The 26,839-nt window shown below is 40.2% G+C and overlaps 1 protein-coding gene across 1 annotated transcript; it reads left to right on the top strand.

Moving 5' to 3' along the window:
* The first annotated feature begins 2,224 nt into the window (after positions 1–2,224).
* Positions 2,225–26,839, top strand: marchf11 (membrane-associated ring finger (C3HC4) 11). Its single transcript, XM_049598321.1, has 4 exons — positions 2,225–3,439; positions 18,901–19,056; positions 25,342–25,534; positions 26,420–26,839. The coding sequence occupies exons 1-4, from the start codon at positions 3,083–3,085 to the stop codon at positions 26,740–26,742; spliced, it is 1,029 nt and encodes a 342-aa protein (XP_049454278.1). The 5' UTR covers positions 2,225–3,082; the 3' UTR covers positions 26,743–26,839.

Genomic DNA, 26,839 nt, shown 5'->3' with positions numbered 1-26,839 from the left:
ACATCCACTAGTTAAACATGCTTGTTATTGCAACTGTTTTGGAGCAATAATCATTTCTTAACTCACCCAACTGGGGAAATCAGTAATATCAAACTGTTAATTAAACATCTGCATTGCATCTGCATGTCATTGAGTTGTACAGTATAACTGTCTTTTGACATAAGTAATTGATTAAAATGATTAATTGAATAATATGAGGACAAAGAGAGAGTGAAAATAACTGGTTACAGCTTCTTAAGTTTGAAGTTTTGCTTGTGTTCATTTTTATGCCATCAAAAAATAAATACCTTTTTACCTTTGGTTGGGCAAAATATTTTTTTTTGCTTTTGTCATTTTCTGCCTTTTTAATTAGGCAGGTTATCTGAGAATTAATGATTAGATTGATAATGAAATTGTTTGTTTGGAGGCAGAAGACTCTCCCAGCCCTGCAGAGGAACACCTGCATAACCACATTTAGAGAACCACTGATTTAAACCACCAGTGACAGCAGGCCTTAATTGATAAAATTAGATGCTTTGACTAATGTTGTTTGTGATCCTCTTCAGAGCTGTTGTTGCTGATTTGGGGGAGTGTTTCACTCAAAAGCACTTCACATGGCCTGTAGCTCCACTGGACCATCTGCATTGCCAATTTCCCATCTCCAGAATGTTCATAAGTATGGGTCAAAGTCTGTTTTTATACATCACAACTTTTGCATTGTAAGTGGCAAATGCCTCGGTTTGTGCAAATGCAGTTTTTATAAATGACACCTAGGTGATTAGAATTGGTAAAAACACTGAATAAATCAGTTTCACATTTAAAAAAATCTGCTTTTCCAAAGCTGCTTTTCCCAGAGGGGCTTCTACTTCTACTACTAAACGAAAAAGCAAATGGCCCTTTCTAGAGCCAGTGTTTGGTTTGCCCATTCTGGGCTCCTGTAAAACAACATGGTGGACTCCATGGAAGAGGACTTGCTCGATATGTAGATATAAACGGCTCATTTGGTAATGAAAACACAATTCTTATTTTCAGGTGACTATACACTAAAGAAAACATACTTATTATCTTCCATTTCTGCCGGTTTATCTCCTACATCCTATACACTGGGCCTTTAAAGGGTGCTCTTTCAAACCAGTAATAGTGCTGCTGTTCTATAAGGGCGCATTCATACCAGGATACTCCAGGGGACTCGGTTCAATTGGGCGGGGAAAATTTCACACCTTCATTTGGTTCGGTTCACTTTCTCACTTTCAAGCAGACCAAACCGCCTGGACAACATCATGCAATTATCATACATTACAACAGCTGCTCATTTGAGGGCAGTATTACCCAAAACGACCACTGACCAGGAAGAAAAAAAGCACGAGGAAGAAGAAAACCCGGCTCATCGATTGGCCAGGACCGAAAACGGAGATCCATCCCCTTCAGCCGGCTTGGTCACCACAAAAACACCCAACACCAAAATGCATTGCGCTACACGTCACTTCCTCTCTTTGGTTTGCTGGATAGTCCTTTTGCATTTTCCACTGTAAGAGAACCACACCAGGGTTCACTTGCAAGTGAAACGAGACCCCCAGTTTTCGAGCGGACCAGGGTTCACTCGTTTGGTCCGCATCAGAGTTCGAATGAGCGTTCACACCACTCCAAACAAACCGAACTATCCGAGGAAGTGGACCAGGGTTTGTTTAAAGTGGACCAAATAGCACCAGTGTGAATGCGTCCTAAGTGCCAGCCTTAGTGGGCAGAGGGAGGAGAAGGAGAGACAATGTAGCTTCAGAAACTCTCAGAGATCCATGTGACCACATCAGGGACCCTTAAAACCCCACAAAAGAAGCTTCACAGTAACATCAGGAAACCACAGAACCTCTAAAGAATCTTTCTTACCCCACCAAAGACCACAGGAACCCCATCAGGAGTCTCTTAGGTAGCCAGAGCCCCTAAAAGAAACACTGTGACCCTGTCAGGACCCCTGTGATCCCTCATCTACACCAAGAACTCCATAAACCCTGTGACCTAACCCAAATTAAAGAGACAGAAGCCACCAATATGAGCTGATACAGATTTTGTATTTCATTAATTGCATTAAAGTTAAATTTGCTAAGCATGATGTGTTATATACTCGCAGACCCCCTTAGTGGACCCCTAATTCTCCATCAGCCACCTTCAGAGAACCACAGGCTTCAGAGAGTTAATAGCTCCATCATTTATAGGCTGAGGCGCCTCTTTAAAATTCAGAGCGCTTGAAGCCCCCACCCTCGATAATGATGGCATTTGTAACCCAGCAGGTGACCCCTTTAACACAGGGAGGGTGTTGCGGGTCTCCACATCTCACCACATAAAGTATTCTCTGAGGCAGGCGGGCGGACTGGCCGGGCTGCTGCTGCTGTGAATATGATGCAGCTCATCTCTTTCTTCCAGCCGGCTGTGCAGAAGTAGTGCGTGCATGGGTCTGGAAAGTTATCTCCTCCATCATATTAATGGGATAATAATGTGATTGATTGGTCATCTCCCCGGGGAAATGGTCTTTTCTGCTTCCTGAGAGCGCAAGACTCATCAGAGAACTTGGAGCTGAGGATCCTTGCTCAAGAGCCCCTCAGCAGGGTGAAGGCTCGGACACATCAGGGGGGGTTTCAACCCGGGTTTGTCCCGTTTGGAGGACGGTCCTCCTTACCCCGCCGCTGCTGTGCAGTTGTCAGCATCCTCGGTGGGGACTAAAGAGGCGGAGGAGGAGGAGGAAGGGAAGAGGAAGAGAGGGGGGAATCCGGCGCTTCAGGACGGCTGAGTCCCGTTGCGATGCATGGAGGCTGCTTGGAAATGCTCCCCGGGTCTCCGGAGCGCATGAGGCGGTTCCAGCCGACCGACGGGCCGCAGAACCGGGGGGATCCGGCCGCTGATCCGCAGCTCTGCCAGGCTGCCACACCATAGGTTCGGCTACAGGAGCACGGCTCGGTTCGGTATCCACGGAGCGGAGGCACATCCGCCGACAGCGCCGTGATCTGGGAGCCTAAAGGCTGCATCACATCCCTGCGTCGCAGTGGTGGTGGATACTGTGTGAGCTGTCGGGTGGCATCTATGCAATTTTATTTCGACTTTTCATTTTATTATGAGCACAGAGGAGGGAGAGGCGGTTCCAGCTGGTGGGGAGGCGAGGGGAGGCACTGCCATCACCCACCGCCACACCTGGCATGAAGGCGAACCGCACGGCTCCCAAGGACGTCGGCACCCCGACGATGAGGACGAGGCAGAGCAGGGAGAGGAGGAGGAGGAGGACGGAGAGGGCTGCCAGGAGGGCCGGAGCTGCAGGGATGCATGTGAGGGGAACGACGGGGGGAATTTTTCCAGTGAGGATGGGGCGGTGGGGGGCAGACCGTGCAAGGAGCAGGCGATGCATTCAAACTGCAGCAGCGAGACCTGCATCCCCACTCCCAGCTGTCGGATCTGCTTCCAAGGCGCAGAGCAGGTAAATGTACCACTGATGTGAAGGTGAGAGCGTTAACAGGTCTGATCCAGGATGTTCTTATCTAATCTGCTCTCTGTAGCCTTATCAGATTTAAAGTCCTGCTTTTGTGAATGGTGGAAGATGATTTAAATTGAATGAAGGTGAGGGCACAGTCCTCACAGTGCTGGACCTTGATTGGCTGACAGCAGCAACTCATCTGCTTTCACAATGGCTGACATGCTGGATGCTGGCTTGATTGGACGGATTTCAGTAGTTCTCTTATGAAGTGAGCCAACCACAACCAAAAATAAATGTGGAGACCAACTTAAACAAAGTCAAACTTGAGAGTGTAAAATCATCTGTGATAGTGCACAAAAGTTAAATCTGAAAAACACCTTCTTTTTTATTTAGCCTAGTCATGTGGATTCCCATTGGCCAAGGTAGCAACAACTCTTTTCAGGCTCCCAACTAGGCAGTAATTATAATATATATTGTGGAGGACGCAACCCCCACCCCTAAGATATATGTTATACTAGCCTAGTTATTGGTAGATAAGCCTATTAAAATGCTACTTGAATTTTGTAGGCCAGAAATAATATCCAACCACATCATGATACGGAAATATGTAGAAGTATAGGCTGTAGAGGGAATGACAATGCATTTAATTATTGTAGTCTATCAGGCCGTGCAGTGTAGGCTAAATAATTGCCGAAAAACAACAAAAGAAGGTCTTTTAATGTCAGTTATACCCACATTATTGAGTTATAGTCCTGTACTTAGTTACAAACGTATCTGTCTTTGAATGTGTGCAGCCTGTTTTGTAGAGATGTATGAATACATTTTTCTTTAGTCACAAAAAAGGCTCTACATGGGATTTATATCCTGTTATCTTCAGGGACAGATGAGTAGGCACTGTTCATTAACTTATATGACATATATAACCTCTTGAGACCTGAGCTTTGGTTTGGTATGCACTTTTAGTTTCTCCTGGCTATTTGGGATCAGTAGGACCTGATAGGCATAAAAAACTGAACCCTGTCAACGAATAAAGTCCCATTGTCCCTAAACGAGACAACAGTGAAGTCCCAGTGTCTTCGAACAAGTACTTCCTAATTAACAACATCTCATCTTGTTATTGTTGCTAAAATTGGTCAATTTGTTGCCAATTTGTTGTTATTAAACTACAAACATCATTAACCATAAATAAACAAGTTTCAACCATAAAATGTGATCAGGTCTTGTCCACTTTTGTGTCGGGATCGGCTGCAGACTGATGGCTGCCATCTTGTTTTTACATGGATTAGTGTATTGTGCTCTTACTGCCACTAGATGGCACAAAAAGTGTCCACAAATGAGGACAACAGGTCAAAGTCAAGTAGTATAAAGTATAAGGTGCAGTAAACGGAAAATGTGATGACATCATACGAGGACACAGGGTCTCAGGAGTATTTGGAGGTTGAATGTTTCCACGGCAAAGAGTAAAACAGTCTTGAGGTCTGCCATTTGGCTGCTTGCGGTCTCTGCCCTCGCAGACTTTACGTGATGACAGTAAATGTGTCACACAACGTACAACTGAAGTCTATGAGGGTTCAGTCCACAAAAGTCCAGAGGGTGGACATTTGGATTCAGCCATAATGAGGTGCTGATCACTGGCAGTAGACTTTATTGTAGACAACAAGTGTCGCACACCCTGGCTCCATATGCATGTCTTTTATTTTGATGACGTTTTGGCCTTTGGGCCTTCTTCAAGATCAACAAACATATGAGACACATATGAACATATGTTTGTTGATCTAAAGAAATCTAAAGAAGTGTTATTTAGGTAGGGCATATTTTCCAGATAACTGTTGAAAAGAAGCAAAGGTGTTATTAAAATATCGGTCTTGAATTGATTTTATTCCTAGGGTGGATCAAAGATGGAGGAAAGGCATGAATTGCAGCTATTGGGGCTGATGTAGAGTTTCAGATGTATTAGCTGTTAAGTTTCCAGAAATTTATCGTGGGGTGAATTCCCTCACCCACCCCCCCTTGAGGGTTGGGTGATTCCCCCCAATGTTAAATAGGTGATTACGGCCCTGGGTCCACACAAATAAACTTTACATCATAATGTAAAACAACTGTGTAATTAAAAATCCAAGACGAAAGGGCACAAAAACAAATAAATAAAAAGAAACTACTAAATCAAAAAGCAAGAAATCAACAACAATAGCAACAAGTTACCCACATTATATCTGAATATTCATTTGAAACAGCTCAAAAATAATAGTCGTATCACTAATAACATGTAGCAACAACATGTCCTTGAACTGCCACAGTGACTTCAGCACCATGGACAGCACAGAGCTACATCAGCAGTTCCAGAAGTGAATGCAGGGGACCTTCAAGGGTCCTCGAGGGGCCCCCAGAAGGCCCTCAGCATCATCACTGTACTATTTATCAGCTGAGTTACCAGTGGGGAAAAGTAACCAAATATGTAAGCTACATTTATTCAGGTTTTTCTGCAGATTTTACAAACAAAACACGGGATTATTTTCTAACAATATGAAACATTGTGTTTCATGCAGCAACATTCTCTTAAATATCTGTTGTATTATTTATTTATTTATTATAAAGACAGGTCAACTCCAGATCCAACAAACGTTTGGATACCATCCAGATCTGTTCTTAAACAGCTGTGCTAAAGATGAATCCCACTCGAGCATAAGTCACCTATTAGCACAGGTAACGCCCCCTAAGCACTATATAAGGGCAGGTGTTGTACCTTGTGCCAATTCTCAGGCATATGACCAAGAATTGGAAAGCTGTCACCAAAAAAAAAGACTGTAACAAGAAGAACTTCTGCAGTAGTGAAATCAACATACTGTTAAATAATCTTAAACAAAGTAAACATGATTTTCGTGAGTGTCGTACTGGTGTTACAGAAAGTTAAAGCCCAGCAATGACAAAGCACTTGGTGATGCTGTAAATGTCATGTCAGCAGCAGTGTTGGAGAAAGTATTCAGATACCACACCGTTGCAAGTAAAAGTTCTGCATTGAAAATGTTATTTAAATAATAGTATGTAAGTACAGTCAGGGAGATGTGTTAAGTATTGAAAATAAAAGTACTCAGCACAGAAAATTTCAGTCAGTTTAACAGATTAAAGCAATTAAAAGAAAAAGCAGCAAAACCTCAAACACAAATACGAGAAGCTGCAACCTTTCATTTTAATAATTTTATATTTTCATGTAGTTTGTGTACAAAAATCTTAACTTGCAAAGTAACTAGTAACTGGAGTTATCAACTAAATGTAGTGTAGTGTTAAGAAAAATATTTCCCTCTGAAGTATAGTAGAGTAGAAGTAGAAAGTTAAGTGAGATTGAAATACTCAAGTAAAGTAAAAGTACCTCAAATTTGCACTTTTGTAAAGTACTTGAGTAAATGTACTCAGTTACATTCCAGCACTGGTCAACAGAGGGACGCACAGTAACTGAAATTAGAGTAATTGGGATGAATGGACAAAGTATAGTCATATTTCTTTAGACTACAAATGTATTAATCCAGTCATTATAATTACTCTGAAATCTAAATTTGATTATAGGATATTTATACATTTTTGATATTCCTCAAATTTGAAACTTGTGCTTCCTTTCATTCAACAACAATTTACAGACAGCAAAGACGAGATGATTTTTTTCCGATCTTGGTAAAAGTGCTTTCAACCACTCATGCAAAAATAAGAAAACATTGGTGAGTCACAGAAATCAATGGGCACCAACTCAATAAGAGCAAATCGTGGATAAATATAAGAGAAAATGTGTTCATATATTGTTTCCTGCATGGAGCCCACTGATAAAAACGACCCAGCTACAGTTAAACTGAGTCCTCCCTCGACATGCTGCCACATTAACATACTGCTGCTAACACAGTAAAGCTAAACATGCTGCATCATCACTGCTACAGTGCTTTATAAAGCGAAACTAGACCCAGTTACAGGAAGTGTGACCAGCTGCCACTTCCTCCATGACTGTACCTCCTCACAGTTATGACCAATAGCAGTTAATGTTTTTGAGTAGTTATTATATGAGGTCAGGAGTTGTGTTTTGACACTGAATTATTCCTCATTTTGCTCGATGACAGCTTTGAACATGACAAAGATATCTGCAGAATCAGAATAAGAAATGCTTTATTGATCCCAGGGAGGAAATTATGATTTGTTACGATGTGAAGAATAGAGAATTATAAGAAGTAAGAATATGGGTATGTACTAAAAGTAGGTAAATATAAAGCAATAAAATAATATAGAAATAAAATGTGCATTATGCTACAGTTATTTTATTTTATTTTTTTTTAAAGTTTATCATCATTTTCAGATAAGTGAGCCATTACTTTAAGAACGTTTCTTGTTATTTAGAGACATGCAGTCATATTTTTGAGAAAGTTTGACATTATTTGGAGATACTAAGTCATTATTTTGAGATAAGTCAGTTATTATTTTTCGAATGTATTTTATTTTGAGAGACTTTCTCATTTTTTTAAATTTTTATTCAAAAATTAAAATAGAAATAAAATGTGCATTATGCCACCATAGGGATAAAAACTTAAATTATTAAAATAAAATGTATATCATCACTGTGCTGAGGCTGTAAGTGTGAAAATTTAAATACAATATATTTATCAGTAGAATAAAACAACAACAGAATTAGAGTAAACAAGAGAAATACGTGCAGTTATGTGCACTGTATGTTGGATTAATATAAATATTTAAGAGGTGAAAAATATTGCGGCAGTTGAATTATTGCACCTGATAGATAATTATGAATTATAAATGCAATGGGTTAAAAAAGTCCAAATGCCAGTTTACTGACTCAGAACTGCTGAATCACTGAGGGAGGAGTTGTGCAGGTTGATTGCAACCGGCAGGAATGATTTCCTGTGGCGCTCTGTGATGCGTCTAGGAGGAATGAGTCCATCACTGAATGTGCTTCAGCACGTCATGGAGTGGGTGGGAGACATTGTCCAAGATGACACGTATCTTAAACAGCATCCTCCTCTGTGACACTACCACCAGAGAGTCCAGCTCTGCCCCATCACGTCACTGGCCTTGCGTATCAGTTTGTTGAGTCTGTCCCCAGGTGCACAAACCTCACTTTTGGAGCCACTGACCGCCCAATAACAACTTGTACTGCAGCGAATAAAGGAAACAAAAGTTGTCCTTGAAAGAAAATGGTAACTTCATTTTGAAAGTAAAATACAATCACAGTTGCATAACAGCCCCCAGCTAAAATCACACTTCAGCACCAAGGACAGCTCACCACATGGGGTTCGGAGTCAGACGTCAGCGTGAGTGATGAAGTATTTCTCTCGCAGGCTTCTCACCAGCCTCATTAACCACGCTGGCATTTTAAATGTTCACAGTAGCTTACATTACAGACAAATGTCTGGTTCACAAACACAGTTTGACTCTACTTTATATCTAACAAAAAGTGAGACATCAGAATACGACTAAGTTCACTGGTCAGACAAAGCCAGCGTATTCTCACTCCCAACTCATCACATATCGCTGCTTGTTCAGTGGACTTTTGACGTCAGCATGTGACACGCTGGGTATCCTGGGTGTGTCTGTTGTTGATTTTCTGGGACGCTGTGTCAATTTACGTCAGTTACATGAATTGTGTCTTCTCAAAATACACCTCAGTTTCTACAGGAAATGTACAGTTATTATTTCCGCTGGAAAACAACCTAGTTTAGTGGATGGGTCCAACAAACTCTGGACTTTCACCCGCGAGTGTGGTGATTGCTTCTGTATGAATTTTAAGCCGAAACATTATGTTTTTTTCCTATGCCTAACCATGTGCTTTTGTTGCAAAAGGCGTTTCAAACTGACACCATCCGGCAGTGTCATAAAATCATGCATTGAATAACATTTTATAGTTACAGTCTACTCATAAAACTCTCCACAGTATGAACAGTAGTTACATAAGTCTCAGAATGAGCCACAACTCAGCCCTGAGCAGAGTGACTGTCCTCTATTGACCAATCAACAGACTGCAGTGTTCACAGCTCCACCTTTTAGTACCAGATCTGTGTGCTAGGTACCCCAACAGAGGGGGGACCAAAAATGGGGATGGTACGGAACGGTTCTATTGGTATCAGCCACAGCTTTTCACAGTGGAAACAGGAAAAAAGCGCTCCAAACTGAACTGTACTGCTCGCTGGAAAGGTCGAACAAAGCCAACATATTCTCACTCCTAACTCGTCATGAATTGCTGCTTGTTCAGTGGACTTTTGACGTCCAAGGTGTGTCTGTTGTTGATGTCCTGGGACATTGTGTCAATTTATGCCAATTACATGCACAACACACTTCCGTTCAGAAAACGTACAGTTTCTGCTCTTTAGATTCATGCTGTCTTTTTCAAAATAAACTTAAAACGTTGGTAAAAAAACCCCTCACATTTATATTTATTTCCTTTTGCATCAAAAGCACGTGGTTAGGTTTAGAAAAAAAAACCCATCATGGTTTGGCTCAAAATTCATACAGAAGTAATCAACTGGTTCCCGGGTGAAAGTCCAGAGTTTGTTGGACCCATTCCTGTAGGGACTTTCCAGCTCCTTAAATTAGACTGATTTCCAGCAGTGTTTCAAACTGATGCCATCTGGCAGCGTTATAAACTGATTTTGCCCTGCGGCATATCTTACCGCCGCAAAAGGATGGCTTTTGTTATCGGTGTCTGATGCGGAATCACTGACCAAGCGGCTGTATTTGACGTCTTTGCTGGGGTAACAAAGCTGCTTCCATTTGTCATGTTTCTGTGACAGCTACCCAGAGATTTTACTAAAATATTACCCCTAAATAAACTCAGTCACAACACTTGAGCAAACTGCAGATTTTGCACTTTTAAGTTAGTTATAAATGAGTGTCGTGATTATTACCATGAAAACACAGCTGTTAGTTCAAAGGTAGCTTCGAGGTAGATTGGCTCTCCTTTTTCTTTCTTCAAAGTTGCCAGAGTTTGTTTTGGTCTAATCTTCCTTAACAGCAGACTCAGAGTAAATCTAAGAAGGACTTATCTGTGTAGAGCAGTCTTACAGATCTCTGTGGAGTCAGACACTTTCAGAGTTACACAAATACATAGTAAAGAGGTCCAGACTGTAAAGTAATTCTGACCTGACAGTGTGTTAATCCAGGAATAATCATGTTAAAGTGATAAGAATTTAAAAAAGTAAAATCAACATTATTGACAGTGCTGAAAAGTTGCTTATAAGGACTCGTTGAAAACACTGTCTCACAGCTGATATGACGTCTCTGATTGGCTGCACAGATCAGACCAGCAGCAGTATCAACCCTTTATTATCAACATTAATTTGTTTTGTAAGAGACATGTGGGTGTTTAATAATCTGTAACGCATCCAATTAACGCTTTTTTGGAAAACTGTATTCATTCATTTTACTGCTTAGTCATGTTCCTGTAAATTCTCTGATAAACTGAAGGCAGCATTGTAAAGCAGGTTTGTTATAAGAGCTCCTGGCTGTTGTAAAACATGTTAATCTCAGCTCGGAAAAAACCCAATTTGATTCCGACCCAAATCCAGATTTAAAAATGTGAATACAGTCCAGCCTGGAAATGGACCTGAGATTACACTGCAGGGTCTCTACTTTTCATACATTAGGTTCAGATGGCTGAAACTTTGTATTTGTAGCTGGCACTTTCAATATAAAAGATGATTAAAATTAATGTTTTGCACTGAATTCCAAATGTGTTGCAACACAAAGGCTATTCAGAGTTCTTTGAATAAAAAGAAGACGTGCATTAAAACACAAAAGACTGAAAAAATAAGAGCAATTAAAAGACAATAAATGACAGCACGTATAAGAACATCATTCCCATCAGGGTGTAATCAACATTTAGATCACGAAATACCAAAAAGTCTCAGCTGAAACTAAAATAATGGTGATGAAACACATTGTAGTATCATAAGTATAGATTTTTTTACTCCTGTGTGGATTAGATTTAAAACTGTTTATAGTTATAACAAGAAAATGTATCAAAAAAGTAAAGTGACTTATTGTCTCAAAATAATGAGAAACATCTTAAAAATGAGTCAGAAACTTTAAATAATGAAAAACATGACCAAAATTAAGACTTATTTATCTGAAAATAATAAGTTAGTATTTCAAGATAATGATACATTTCTCATTATAGAAACATAGTGTCTCAGAATAATGAGAAACTTTCTCAAAAGTAGTTAGTATCTTACAATAAGAAGAAGCAATGCTAAGTCATTATCTTAAGTAAGTTTGACATTATTTTGAGCTACTAAGTGTCTTAAAATAATGAGAAACTTTATTAAAATGATTTCTAGTTTCTTATTTTGAAATAAGTCAAATCAATCAATCAATCAATCAAATTTTATTTATATAGCACCTGTCAAAACAAATCAGTGTCATTCAAAGTGCTTTACATTTTCTATTGAAAAATACAGAGAATAAAAAAGTAAAATCAGAAAAAGGACTGGGAAACTAATGCACACTGTGTCATACAATAATAATTGAAAACAATAATAGAAGATAAAAACAAGATCAAAACTACTGTGCTGTTACCAAAAATAAAAAAAAAATTAAAATAACATGCAGGATAAAGGGGCGGCACGGTGGTGTGGTGGTTAGCACTCTCGCCTCATAGCAAGAGGGTTGCTGGTTCGATCCCGGGCGTGGGAGCCCTTCTGTGCGGAGTTTGCATGTTCTCCCCGTGTCAGCGAGGGTTCTCTCCGGGCACTACGGCTTCCTCCCACAGTCCAAAAACATGCAGATTGGGGACTCTAAATTGTCCGTAGGTGTGAATGTGAGTGTGAATGGTTGTTTGTCTCTATGTGTCAGCCCTGCGATAGTCTGGTGACCTGTCCAGGGTGTACCCTGCCTCTCGCCCGATGTCAGCTGGGATAGGCTCCAGCCCCCCCGTGACCCTCAAGAGGATGAAGCGGTTAGAAAATGAATGAATGAATGCAGGATAAAATATAAAATAATAGTCAGGAGAATAGCAATAATAAAAAGAGAAAAATACAGATAAGACCACTGAATAAAAATAAAAATAAAATGCAGGATAAAATATAGAATAAAATAAGATATAGAAACAATCAAGGAAATAGCAATAAGACAAATACAGATAAAAAGTAATAACCAGAATAATTATAAAACAACAGAACTAACGTAGGACACTACGTAAAAGTTAGACTAAAAAAAATGGGTTTTTAGCCTACGTTTAAAAGTGTCAGTGTTTCTGACTCTTCTCAGATCCTCCGGCATATTGTTCCACAGTTTTGGAGCATAGTGGCTGAAAGCAGCATCACCAAATGTTTTTGTTCTCCTCTGTGGGACAGTTAAAAGAGAGGAGCCAGAGGATCTGAGGGGCCTTCCTGGTTCATAAAATAAAAGTATCTCTGAGATATATTCTGGTGCAAGCCTGTGCAGTGCCTTAAAAACTAATAAAAGAACTTTAAAATCAATACCAAACCTAACAGGCAGCCAGTGCAGGAATTTTAAAATAGGCATAATGTGTGCTCTCCTTCTGGTCTGAGTGAGAACTCGTGCTGCAGAGTTTTGAATCAGGTGCAGCTGATTAATTGTATTCTTGGGTAGACCAGAAAGGAGAGCACTACAGTAGTCTAGCCTGCTAGTTATAAAAGCTTGCATTAGTCTCTCCGTGTTGGTCAGAGAGAGAAACGAGAGAAGTCGGCTCTTATTTTTTAAAATTTTCATATTTTGAGATACCGAGTCATTATTAATGAGAAAGTTTATCTTTTATATTTTTTATATTTTGAGATGTCAAGTCATTATTTTGAGAATGCTGCTCATTATTTTTGACAGAAGTTAGTTATCATTTTTAAAAGAAGTTTCTCATTTTGAGAAGTTTCTCATCATTTTGCTTTAAGAAAGTTTCTCATTATTTAGAGACAGGAAGTCATTATTTCGCGATACTGTTTTGTTATTTTGAGAACGCCGCTCACTATTTTAAGATAAGTAAGTTATTATTTTGAGTTCCTCATTATTTAGAAACACTAAGTTATTATTTTGAGATACTGAGTCATTATTTATGCTAAAGTTTCTTATTGTTTTGAGATACAGCCATTATTTTGATGTTTATTTAGAATGCTGCTCATTATTTTTGAGATAAGTGAGTTGTTATTTCAAAAAAGTTTCTCATTATTTTGAGATATCAAGTTATTGTTTTGAGATACAGAGTCATTACTTTGCATAAGTCAGTTATTATTTTGAGAAATTTTCCCATTACTTTCAGAAAGTTTCTCATTTTTTTTAAGTTTCTCATTATTTAGAGACATGAGGTCAATATTTTGGTAATGAAAAATATTATTTTGACATACTAGATCATTAGTAGTTTCTTTTCACTTTAAGAGATTCTCATTATTTTGAGATATAGAGTCATTGTTTTGATTGATGTTTTGGTAAGACATTACTAATTTTTGAGCAAGTGTCTTATTATTTAGAGACATGAAGTCATTATTTTGAGAATGCTGCTCATTATTTTTGTCAGTTATTATTTTTAAAAAGTTTTCTATTTTGAGAGTTTCTCATTATTTTGTGATACCAACTCATTATTTTGATAAAGTTTCTTATCATTTTAAGAAAGTTCCTCATTATTATGAGACATTAATTAATTATTTTGAAAAAGTTTCTCATTATATTGAGTTACAGTATTTATTTATTTATTTATTTATTTTTATCATCACACAACGGGCAGAAATGGGCTTCCATACAGTTCAGGTCTTCCCATCAATAACTGAGGTAGTATCGGTCAGCTTTACGATCAATACACAATGAAACAAACTGCATTACATCCATCATATCAGAAGTGGATGACAAAGACCGAAACATAATCTATGTATAATAAATATCATCCTCAGTGGATGCATCAGTCTGACTGTCTGCATGTCTTCATGGAGTGAATGGACAGATGTAGACCTTCAGGGACAAATGGACACTCTGTCCATCCGTCTCTGAAATCAGACACTCTGCAGGCCTATTTGGCTCATGACAGCAAGCCTCGATGAGGGACGATTCATCCCCGCCAGAGCTGAAGGGAAAGAGAGGAGTCAGGGCTGTAAATGCCTAAGTGAATATCCTGTCTTCTGAACGTGGGCTATAGCCTATTAGCAGAGCTAATCTAATAGCTCTGCCTCCGGGTCCAGACTGATATTTGATTTTGATACAAGGCCGCAGGCTGGGCAAGCTCACCAGTTATCAAGAAGATTGCAAAACAGAAATTTGACACTCTAAATATTCATGTCTGTGCAGATAGAGTGAGAATGAAATGTTATTTAACACCAGAAAAGGCCAAATCAGCGTCAGTGGATTGCTGTTTTGAATTTCGATCAAAGTTGAACTTAAGAGATCCTTCCCAACTTTGGAAACAGCAGTTGACAAAATCTAAACTCAGATTTGTGCTTCATAGTTTGTTAAAACAGCAGCCAGCATCTGCTGCCAACATGGACGAGGGGTCTTAAATAAACTAAAGGTTCACTTACTAGGCTTTTAACTAGATTAAAACCACATCTCATGGTCCTCATTAACTGACCCTTGATTAATTTTGTAAATTATTACAGTTCTTAAATAAAATTATCTGAATTTAAGGAGAGCTTACTATCTTTTTAAGGGGCTATTAACTGCATTTCATATTGTGTCTGCTGATGAGGACAATGTACTACAGTCAAAAGCTCCAGAACAAGTGAATAAATGGACCTTGAGTTGAGACTGTTTTGAAAATGATCCTAGCTTCTTATCTTAACCTGAGCTCCAATTATTGGCTTTTTTGGGAGTTAATTGACAAACTCTGCATTACTAACTCCATCTTTGGATGAAGACTGTGACATACGGTCAAAAGGGCCAGAACAAGTGAGTAAGTGGACCTTGAATTGAGTCTGTTTATGAAATTATCGTGCTATTTTAACAAAATAATCTTAACCCAGGGTCCAGCTAATTGACAAACTCCTCCTCATCTCCTGATGAAGGCTGTGAGATTTGCTCGAAAGCTCCAGAAGGGGACCTCGAGTTGAGACTGTTAGGGAAACTATTACACTGTTTCAACAATGTAATGTTAACTCAAGATCCACTTATTAGCTTTTTCGGGAGCTGAATCGGGGAATTGACAAACTCCTTTTCATTGCTAACTCCATCTGCTGGTGAAGGCTGTGAGATTTGCTTGAAAGCTCCAGAACAAGTGAGTAAGTTGACCTTGAGCTGAGACTGTTGGGGAAATTATTACACTATTTTAGCAAAATAATCTTGACTCAAGGTCCACTTATTAACTTTTAGAATAGCTTTTGGCCACATAAAAACTGTGCACCGATGAAGACCATGACATTATATTGAAAACAATGTAAAAAGCTCGTAAGTTAACCTTGAGTTAAGATGTTTCTGATCTAAAGCTGCTATTTTCAGGGACAAAAATGAAATTTCATGTACCATATTGTGTTTTTAACGGGGTGGTCGAGCAGTGAAGAACATATACCATGTATCTGCAATATTATAGATTTGATTCCCAACAGAGAATCTTCGGTGTATGTCATCGCCCCCTTTCTCCCTCCATGTTTCCTGCCTCTCTGTAGTCATAAAGAGAAACACGGATATAGTATACTCCCATAGACACCGCTCAGTTGACGCCTTGTTGACCTTCAAGTAGACTCCAGAATCCATTGGCCTTTAAAGTACTAAAATAGGTGGAATGCTTTCATCAGATGTCCCTTCAGTGACTTCTGAAACATATTAAAATCCTCCTTGATGATGGTTTTATCAATCACGGCTTCAGTGGATTGTTGACCTGCTTCAGTTAAGTCAAGCGAAAGCCTCTGAGGTCCTTTTAAACCCACAAGGTTAATATGACATGATGAAAAACGAGCTGCCTGACCACTGACCTTAATATACTATTAATATGCCACTCACAACCCTGCTGGCGGGTCAAAGCTACAGTAATGGCTGCTTAAGGAATGCCTCGAGGAAGGGGGAAAAAAAAACAGCCGAACAAATAGATACGGCTGTGATGATTAATGTCAAGCTGCATCCTGCTGTTAATATCCGCGAGTGTTGTAGCTTTGAGAAATGATCATTGATCTGAGCGATTCTGGTAAAGCCCTCTGGTGAACAAGTCGTGTATTTTCTTTGATGTATGACCTGCCGGGAGAAAAGGCCAAAGTGAGGCCTTAAAGAAAGGATTTTTAGATGATGGGAAAGTTGACACGTAGACCTTGAGAATGGATGGAAGATTAATATTGGGAAGACTGTTCTACTATCGACCCAAAAGCAGATAGTTTCTTTCTATTTCTGAGAAGATTCTGAGGTTTAATCTGTCACTGGTGCTACAGAGAGTGGTCAAGATAATAGAAACACCAGACAAGATAGGAATATTAATATTATAGGAGTCTTTGTGTAGCTGCCTCCATGTTACATTGTTACCTGCGTGCCAAAGGAAAGCTTCTTTACAGATGATTAAATGATGAAACAGGCTGAAATCTGAAGCCTCTTTGATTGTTGTTAAAGCCAGGACAGAGTTTGAACTCCTTCTGCTGTTAATAAGAACACTGTGTAAGACGGCAGGGTTCTTGTTAGAGTAACTAACTGACTTTAAAAGACCAGAATTTTTGCAGTTTACAAGTTTAACTTTGTACCGCCGTTACTTGTGCAAAGCATGCAGTCGTATGGAGATTTCTTTTCCGCCTGTAATTTCTCCTGTCATTTCATTTACTTAGGGTATCAAGACCTTCATGCTAGGTGGCATTTATTTTGGTAGAGTTACTGATTTTAAAATACCAGTGTTTTTGCAGTTTAACTTGATGCGCAATCAGGTTGAAACGCTGCTGGTGATGACCTGATATAAGGAGCAGGAAAGTCCGTATAGAGTGGGTAGGAGGGATGGTGGATTGGTCCAACAAACCCATGACTTTCACCTGGGAGCCAAGTGTCTGCTTCCCGAATGCCAAACCAAGATGATTTTTTGTAAACGTATAACCACGTGCTTTTGTTGCCTAAACCCAATCATATGTTTTTATTGATGTCATGATATTGATAGCTTGTCCTTGGACATCAACAGCAAGATGCAGAAGGATAACTATCATGGCATATGTAAATGTGAAAGGCCATTGACAAAGTGGTGATATATGCATGCTAGCATTCTAGTGGCAACGCTGGGAACTGCAAGTGACAGATGTGTTAATAACTGAGCTCGGATATATATGAGTTTTGCAGATTGCATGGGAGATCATGTTAATTTTGTCAATAAATGGTAGATACAGCACATTATCCCACTGGTCACCATTGTGACCGACCATAAAACACTTTTTCACCTACATATTTAGACACACACCTGCAATTGTGTGCTATGGGCATTGTGCAATTCAATCAAGCACTTTACTATTTGGTGCAATTTTGAGCAATGTGCAATATAACAAGTACTTAAACAAGCAGACACTTTAGCACTTGGCACTCTTGCACTCATCACTTCAACTAGCACTCAGGCACTTTATAAATTGATATCTAAAAATTCCTATGGTCTCCCAACTCTTGGTCTGTTATGTCTCTGTGTATGTTGTTTTGCTTGTCTTACTCTGTTTTACTTAGATTATTTTCTTATTGTTGGCATTGTTGCCTTCTCTGTGTTTAACATCAACCTGCCATGGGACTGAAGACGGAAATTAGCTGCCTGGCTATAATCTCATGTATTTACAAGTAATTGTTTATAAATACATATTGTCCCATTTTTTAAATAAATAAATACAATAAAAAAAAAATAAAAATAAATTAAAAAAACCTACTTTTCCGTGAAAATTTTAAGAAATAAGTATTGATTATTTCAAAGGGTTATCAGTGACAGGTGATTTGGATAGTTTTATGTTGGGGAAAATTTTGGAATCAAGCGGGTTAAGTATCCTCATGCTAGCTGGCATTTACCTCGCTAGCATGACTAACTGATTTCAAAAGACCAGTGTTTTTGCAAAGTTTAACCTTTCTACCATCAGTTAACCATACTTGTAACCATGGAGTAATATGGAGATTGTTTTCTCCTGTCTTTTCGTTTTCTATATCAGAATTAAGTACCTTCATGCTAGCTGGCATTTACCTCGCTAGCATGACTAACTGATTTCAAAAGACCAGTGTTTTTGCAAAGTTTAACCTCTGTTACATGGTTACAAACACAAAACATAAATCAGACTCCTTATGATGATTCAAGTCACTGAAATTAGTTTTTACTGACCTCTGATGGTGATCAGAGGTGAAGGAAACACAACAGCATCAACACCTTTGGGAGTGAAGGCACAAATCCACTGCTGTCCAAGGAATCATACAATTATTTCCTTATATGTAAACATGAATAAATCTTTGCCATATCGTAGTATTTCTTTTTGTTGTAGTTGCTGTTGTTATTTTGTCCCCACTACTTGTTGGCCCCATTTTAATTTCTGTTCATATACGACCTTTCCCTTCTCTCTGGCCTCCAGGGTGACCTGTTGAATCCATGTCGGTGCGACGGCTCGGTGCGTTACACCCACCAGCACTGCCTGCTGAAGTGGATCAGCGAGCGGGGCTGCTGGACCTGCGAGCTCTGCTGCTATCGCTTCCACGTCATCGCCATCAACATGAAGACACCTTGGCAGGTAACACACAGCAGAAGGGCGGCTTTGACTTGGAAACAGCAGCTGAACTCATTGGCGAGTTCCTCTCTGTTTAAAGAGGATCTATTATGCTTTTTGGGTTTTTCCCTTTTCTTTAGTGTTTCATGTAGCATTTTTGCTCACTGAACAAACTGAACTTTGAACGGACCGTGCAAGCTGACCAATCAGAGCAGACTGGGCTTCTGGTTTCAGTGTTTCAGGGTTTCAGACAGATGTGCTGCAGCAATGGGCAGTATAAGAAAAATGATGTGTTTTTTGACCATTAAAGCAGATAAATCTATTCCAGTAGACCAAAAGTTAGCATAATAGGACTTCTTTAAAGTTCCCTCAGTCAGAGAATCTGTTGAACTGGCTGGTGATGATGGCAGTGAGAAAACCGTACACTGACACAAGACTTCAAGATATTATCCCCGTGGAAGCACACACCTTTTCAGTAAAATATTGGCCTCAGTATAAATTTCTTAACATGATATTCATCATAATGAAAGTATTAAATGAGATGAGAAGAGGTGAAAGGTACAGTGGTTATATAAAACAGCAGTTACTAGAAAAATGAATAAAACAGAATTAAAGGGAAGACATATAATCATAACAAGCAGTTGTCAGGAGCTTCAACATGCTTGCCTTTTAGGGTTGTTAACAGTAGATTTCAAAGTCAAATGGGATTAATTGTTTATCAAAACCTGAATCGATTTCATATTTAATGCAAAATGGTTCATTCAGACAGGTCCTCCAAACTTGCAGGACATTTTCAGACCTGGCACTCCACTCAACGGGACAACATCATTGGTCAGTGGCTACCAAAACCATTACAAATGGCTGCTATAAAAATATTTATATGACTGATATGTCTAAACTAGGGATGCATGATATTTGATTTTTTGCCGATATCGGATATATAAAGCTCATTTGTCCGATAACTGGTATTGATATATCCATTTATCCCCCACCTAATCTTAGTGATCATCAAGTCTTTACTGTAGTGGAATTAACATCATATTATACATGCATACTCTTATCATGGTGGCTCACCAGCAGATGGAGACATGAAATACAATGCTTTTCAATGTATGTAATATTCATTCAGCATTCAGCATGTTGGCCGATTCTGATATATACTATGATATCCGTCCATAATGATGAGGTGCTGAAATTATCATGCATCCCTAGTCTGAGCTACCACCTCTAGGATTTGGGTTTAGCTGGATTTAGTCAACTAAAACGACTTGGTTAAGGTGCCGGAGAAATGGTGACGATGGTTAAAAGGAATCAGTGTTGACTGTTGGTAGGAAACCAAAACAGGAAGAGGATAGTGCTTTTGTTTTTCCCAGTAGCTATAAGAGTAGGAATGTATGTTCTTTGCAGTTACTGTAAGCTATTTGTTGAGTTGCCTCTTCGTGTAACACCACAGTCCACCTCCCAGAGGTCTCGTGTCCATGCATCTTCAGGTCAGAGGGCCCACGGCAGATCGGACTTGGATCTGACCAGCAGTACGATGCAACATGCCACACCATAAAAACTGCTCATGGCCTCTAAATTCGCCAGATCTCAATCTGATTGAGCATCTGTGGGATGTGATGGTACCCCATCTCACAATCCACATGACTCAGAGGTGCCAGACATCACAGGACACCTCCTGGGATCCTGTATCCATGCCTCGACAAGCCAGAGTGAAGTCCGATCATAGGAGGCCTCACTGTGGATCAGTACCTCTGTGGTACCAGCATTTCCCACAGACGCCCAATCAGATTGGGATCTAGGGAATTTGGGGGGCAGGTTGATGCCTCGAGCTCTTTGTCACGTTCCTAGGGTCCTGAGCAGTTTTAATAGAATTGCATGTTGCATTGTCACAAGATGATCAGTGTTTTTTTCTTCATTGGCCAGTGGCTTTAATGTTCTGGCTGACTGGTGTACATGTCAAGGGCTTTTATTGTGAAAGGTAAGGGTAGGGTTTGTCAACTTGCGTGTGTCTGTGTAGGAGCCTGAATGAATACTCCATGAAGTATCGGATGACATGGTTTCATCAATGTTATCATAGCTTTTTGGTACACAGCGGCTACAGTTGTTGCAATACATGTTTGAAACAGTGAGGCGCTAGAGTGCGCTATCCGTTTGAATGCAATATATGATTTCAGCGTTAGATGGGAGAAATTCCTACACACTGTGGCTTTAACAAAAATGTTGTTTGTCTGTAGTGGTGCTCTGGAGAAACCACTGAAATGCATGAAAAGACATGTTTGAGACTTTAAGTGTTTTAGGTCACTGCTTCTGCCCAAATAATGCCCATCTGTCTGATTCATCAACACTGAGGTCACATGTTGTTGGAACGCATGCTTTGTATGAAGATGGAGGTTTAAATGATAGACTGAGATCTTGTAGTTATAATGAAAAAGCAGGTCCTCTTCTTCCTGACCAACACTGTTCACATTCGTTGTTTAAATGCCTGAGAAGCAATGTGACATCAAACTGCAGCCGTTATTCTCTCTGGCTTTTTTACGACTTTTTACAGCTATAAACATTTGAGGTTACAGTTTTCCCCCTCGGAGCGTGCTCTCTAAATTATTATGGAGGCATTAACAAGAGATAGTTTTTACAATCACTGATGTATCGACCCACCGGTTGGATTTATGCTCAGAAATATTCGCAGCTTCTCTGGTGGAGGAAAACAGCCACACAGAGCTGAACTGGTAAAAGCAGTTTTCACTGGCAAGCTGACAACAAGTAAACCCACCTGCTTCTGTCAGAGCCCTTACTGCAAAATGCTTCGCTGAAAGTCACTTCCAAAACCCAAATATAGAAATGCACTTACTCTATTATTATGTAACTTGTTCTTCTTCCTCACCCCCTAAAAAAGTCACATTTTTAATTGCAGATTGTTATTTTTTATGAATGACTCTTTTAAAATATGATTTAAGTGTTTACACCGAGTAGAAACTGAGGTGTTACGTCAACTGTGCAGAGTTCAAACCTTCAGTCCATTTAACAGCATGACTCTACAGCTTCAACCACAATGATAAAGCAGAAATGCAGCTGAGATTGAGCTGAAAAATGAATGCTGTGCATTAGTGATAACATGCTTGAGCCAATCATAAGTGATCAATCATTCCATATAAAACCAAAAATGCCTTAGTCGTTCCATAATCTATGCACATGATAATAATAATGCTTTATTAAGGATATAGAGCAAGGTCCATAGCGTACCACATAAAAACAGACAATAGTCTACGTACAAAAATACAAAGTCTACTCATATAGTCTTATGGTGTTTTCACACTTTTCGGCCCTCTAAGCGGACTTAGAGCAGTAACTCAGCATTTTTTGCTCATATGTGAACACTCCAAGAGAGCGCAGAGCCCTCTAAAATGAACTGAACTTCGGTTTGCTTCAAGTCTATGGTGAGGTTCACTTAGCCTGTTCCTTGTGAACACAAAGGGCTCCAGGTTCACTTTGCTCTTTGCCATTGTATTCAGCCCTCTTTATCACATGCTGTTGCACTGGGATGCTTCAAAAAATAGACAAAACCAAGTCAGCCTGTAACGCTTGCAAGGACGCAGGCCGAGGAGTAGTGTGGTCTGTGGAAGGCTATATAGGCTATAGTGTGAACAGTGAGAAGACTGAGGCCCCATCAGAGCTGAAGTTGACCACAAAGAGAACTGAGTCCTCTTTAAATGAACTGACAATGTGAACACAAAAAGAACTGAGTCCCTTTTCTGTTTGTTTTAGGACTATATGTGAAAAAAGCCTTACAGTGAAGCCAGTTTAGATCAAATTTCGTGACGAGATGCGTTGAAACAGGCAAGTACTTGCAACGTTCTAAACACCTGCCAGTTCACACCAATGCAACTAGATGAGATGGTGTATCATCTCTATGCAACAACTCTCTGTACTTCCGTTCTGATTTGCAGCTTTTCAGACTTATTTTGTGGCTGAATATAATTTATAGCTTCTTAAAATATAAATGAGGATAATGATCAGGAGATACTGGCTACAGTTGCATTTGCAGTGATGAAACAGTGAAAAACAGAAACAAAAACATAAGATGAACTGTATTCATAATCCACCTGCCGCAGCAAGCGAACACGCCTTCGTGGGTGTTTTGTAGCGACTTGCGGCTGTTTTTCCAGACGGGGTAGTACCACAGAAAGAGACTGTGTTTTACTGACACATTGCTGCATTTCCAGTGGGGGTTGTGCCCCCAGAACTGGGTGTTTTAAGCCAAAATATGATCTTTATGTAACCATTACCGAGTGCCCTTTGTGCTTAAAGGGATAGTGCACCCAAAAATGAAAATTCACCCATTAACTACTCACCCATATGCCGACGGAGGCTCAGGTGAAGTTTTAGAGTCCTCACATCACCTGTGGAGATCCCAGGGGAGAGGGGGGAGCAGCACAACTCCACCTAATGCAGGCTTACGGTGCCCCAGATTCAAATGTCCAAAAACACATAGTTGAAACCACAAAATATCTCCATACTGCTCGTCCGTAGTGATCCAAGTGTCCTGAAGCCCTGACATAAAAAGTTGTTTGGAAAACGTCATTTGAACTCTGTTTTTAGCCTCATTGCAGCCTGTAGCTTTAACTGCTTCTCTGAGCACCGTGCTCACCTGTGCGCGCTTGCGCGAGACCGTGAGACATGGGCTCCCTCGGCATAGATAATGGCTGAATTTTGATTTTTGGCTGCACTATCCCTTTAAACCTTACTACATGTTAACAACAGTGTTTTTGTGAATTAAAGTTTAGATGTATCTGCAGCATAATAACATACAAAGTAATATATCCATGGTTTGCAGAAAGGTACAATGCCAACATTTATTCTGGCAGCTGGGTTGATATACAACTTGTTACGCTGCCCCCATGTGGCCAAAAAAATCAGTTATTACAGGTTTGAAATTTTGATACCCGTTTCTATAAGGACACCCTTTAACTAATAACTCTATTAATGGTTTATACATTTATTAAAGCCTTATACATAAGTCCTTAATAACACCAACAACAAAAAACAAGAATTGGAGTGAAATATCTCTGTGGTTTGTGTTTGTCCTCTGATGTTGGCTGGTAACTAGGGCTGTCAAGTGATTTAAAAAATGTAAATAATTACATGCTCTGTGATTAATACATTTAAATGAATTGCCTACATCAATTTTTGCTGGGAAAGTATTTTAAAATTTTCAACAAGAACAGAAAACCTGAGTAACAAACTGGTGGTGTGGCATTTAAAGAGGTGAGCATTTAACAGGCAGGGTGCATTATGGGGAATGTCGCATTCAGTATTTTAGAAGCTTTCGCCATGTAACTCAGGACATTTCTGCCTCAGCTGCTCTGATTTTTGACCACCCCTTGATGTTTTTAGAAGACAGTGCAACACAAAATTGTACTTTTAAAGGCTCCTGCTCAGCTAAATTGAAAAAGCCACAGTGCATCTAAAATAATTCAGTAAAGAGTTTGGAAGCTCGAGGTGAACACAGCGTGGACTGTGAACCTGCTGAATCACTGAGTCTGTGCTTTCTTCTGGTCTCTTCTGTCAGTTTGGAGCGTCAGAATTCCTTCAGTCCTCGTTTCCTCCAAAGCTGAACAGACACACACTCCTGTGGCTTAAAATATCTGCATCCTGGATCGTTTCTTTCACTGGAGAACATTCAGGCCTTTTCAGATCTGTTCACTCCAGATGGGACTTGAGTCACTGGCAGACTGAACAAACACAGCTGAGGCTCAGCAGAGCTTTGCTTTCTGTCCACTCAGTCTGCCTACAGTCTTTTCTTCTGAAACGAGCACCATGCAGCTCCACAATCATCCACTCAGCATTAACTATTTTCTCTTTCCAAGCTGTTTATTCTATGCTTTCTGCTTTCGACTCCCCCGCTCTCCCATTTCCTATTTTCTCTTTTTAGTGATTTGGCTCTGGCACACAGATTTGTTCTCTCCGTGACTTTTTGTCCTCCTCTTGTCCTCCTGATTTTGTGTTCCCACATTGTGATGTAACCCGTCCAGTTCTGGTTGATGTGGTTTTCCAGTCAGGCGAGGGTCCTGCCTGTCAGGTCGGCAGCTGCCTGTAGGACAGTAGAGAGGACAGGCTCTTTCAGTAGTAGTTTGTTTTTCTGACCCCTTAAACCTGCTAACTTTTGTTTTGGTGCCTTGGGGGAAGAGGAAACACGCTGTAAATGCAACACTGACATATCATCACAAACCTAACCAGCCCTTACCCAGAGCAGATCAGAAAATGTTTTTAGTGACAGTCACGTGGGTTTTCTCTCCGCTCTGTGTGCAGTGGCAGTCCATCACCATTACCCTGGTGGAGAAGGTGCAGATCATCGCTGTGTTCCTGGGCTCCCTCTTCCTGGTGGCCAGCATCTCCTGGCTGCTGTGGTCGGCTCTCAGCCCGCAAGCTGTCTGGCAGCGCCGTGACGTCCTCTTCCAGATCTGCTACGGCATGTACGGCTTCATGGACTTGGTCTGCGTAGGTGAGCCTGGAGTCATGAGTCATGTGAAGAATTTTAAGTTTCAAGAACTTAAAGTTGGAAAACCTGGACTTCCAGTAGGATCTAGTTCAGACCTAGAACTGTTCAAACCCTCTGTGAAACCTTGATTTTATTTGTGCATTGGAAAAGAAGATGATTGCACCCTTTTTTCCTCTATCTAGTTTACACAAGATAAAATCTATAGCACAGATGGAGCATAGCGTTAGTTCAGGCAGAGTGCTGAATTCACAGCTTGCATTTGGTTATTGGCATCAACTGTTTCATGAGTTCTTCCTCGTCATTCACAGGGTGCTTGACTACCAGCCGACTGTACATCCACTCATGTTTATACAGGTGTGAACAACACCCATTATAACCTGACACATAATTGCACTTTATGATACTGCTGTGGATGTAGTGAGTTACACTGTGGCCTACAACCTGAGTCCTCTTTTTTTTAGGTTCTAGCAAATTATGCAACATTAAAGGAGCAGTGTGTGAGATTTAGGGGGATCCAGTGGCATCTAGTGGTGAGGATGTCACATTGCAACCAGCTGAACTTCTGGCTAGAAGTCCGTCCAAAGATATAGGATGATACATATCTTAGGATAAGATCCTAACAAGAATGAGATGGGCCAGGTCACAGTGACCTTCACATTTGACCACCAAAATCACTCATAAAAACTGTCTGGGAATTGTTTAAAGCTGTTCTTGGGAATCATAGAAACCATAAACTGAGGTAGAAGACGATGAAGTGTGATGAAGAAAAATGATTAATTTCAGTACCCGATTCAGAATATTTCCTGGAGCTTGACACTGACCTTTAGATACCTAAAAATGTGACAGTATCAGAAGATCAGCACTCCCTTAATGTTTTTGTTCCAACAGGCTTGATTGTCCACGAGGGGGCAGCAGTGTACAATGTCTTCATGCGCTGGCGGGCCGTCAACCTCCACTGGGACGTTCAGAGCTACGACAAAGCAAAGGACATGGAGGAGACGAGCACTGGCCATTCCTCGTTGGCCCCCAGGACGCTTTGGTTGCCTCTGGCCACCTTTGGGCCCAACGGACCCTTACACGCCACCCAGCTGGGGCCGCAGCCATGGACCTGCCTCTGTTTGGCCCCCTTCTGCCCCGGCCTGGTGCCCCGAAACAATCTCAGCCAGGACAGTGACTCAGGAGAGGTCGTCATTCGTGTAACATCGGTGTAACACCAGGCGGTATTTATACAGGAACAAAGCATCTGATGGTTTGCACTCGGTGGGAACAATCTGGGCTTCTCTGGGCAGTTTATAATATTACACAATC

This window comes from Epinephelus fuscoguttatus, linkage group LG15, assembly GCF_011397635.1.
Source record: "Epinephelus fuscoguttatus linkage group LG15, E.fuscoguttatus.final_Chr_v1".
In the NCBI taxonomy this organism is placed as follows: Eukaryota; Metazoa; Chordata; class Actinopteri; order Perciformes; family Serranidae; genus Epinephelus; species Epinephelus fuscoguttatus.
The sequence above is the reverse complement of the archived record's forward strand: the minus strand, read 5'-3'. Positions and strand labels throughout refer to the sequence as shown.

Coding starts and splice junctions, on each gene's coding strand:
- marchf11 (XM_049598321.1), top strand. CDS start 3,083: ATGAGCACAGAGGAGGGAGAGGCGGTTCCAGCTGGTGGGGAGGCGAGG. Junction 3,440..18,900: donor GCTTCCAAGGCGCAGAGCAG/GTAAATGTACCA, acceptor TCTGGCCTCCAG/GGTGACCTGTTGAATCCATG. Junction 25,535..26,419: donor CATGGACTTGGTCTGCGTAG/GTGAGCCTGGAG, acceptor TTGTTCCAACAG/GCTTGATTGTCCACGAGGGG.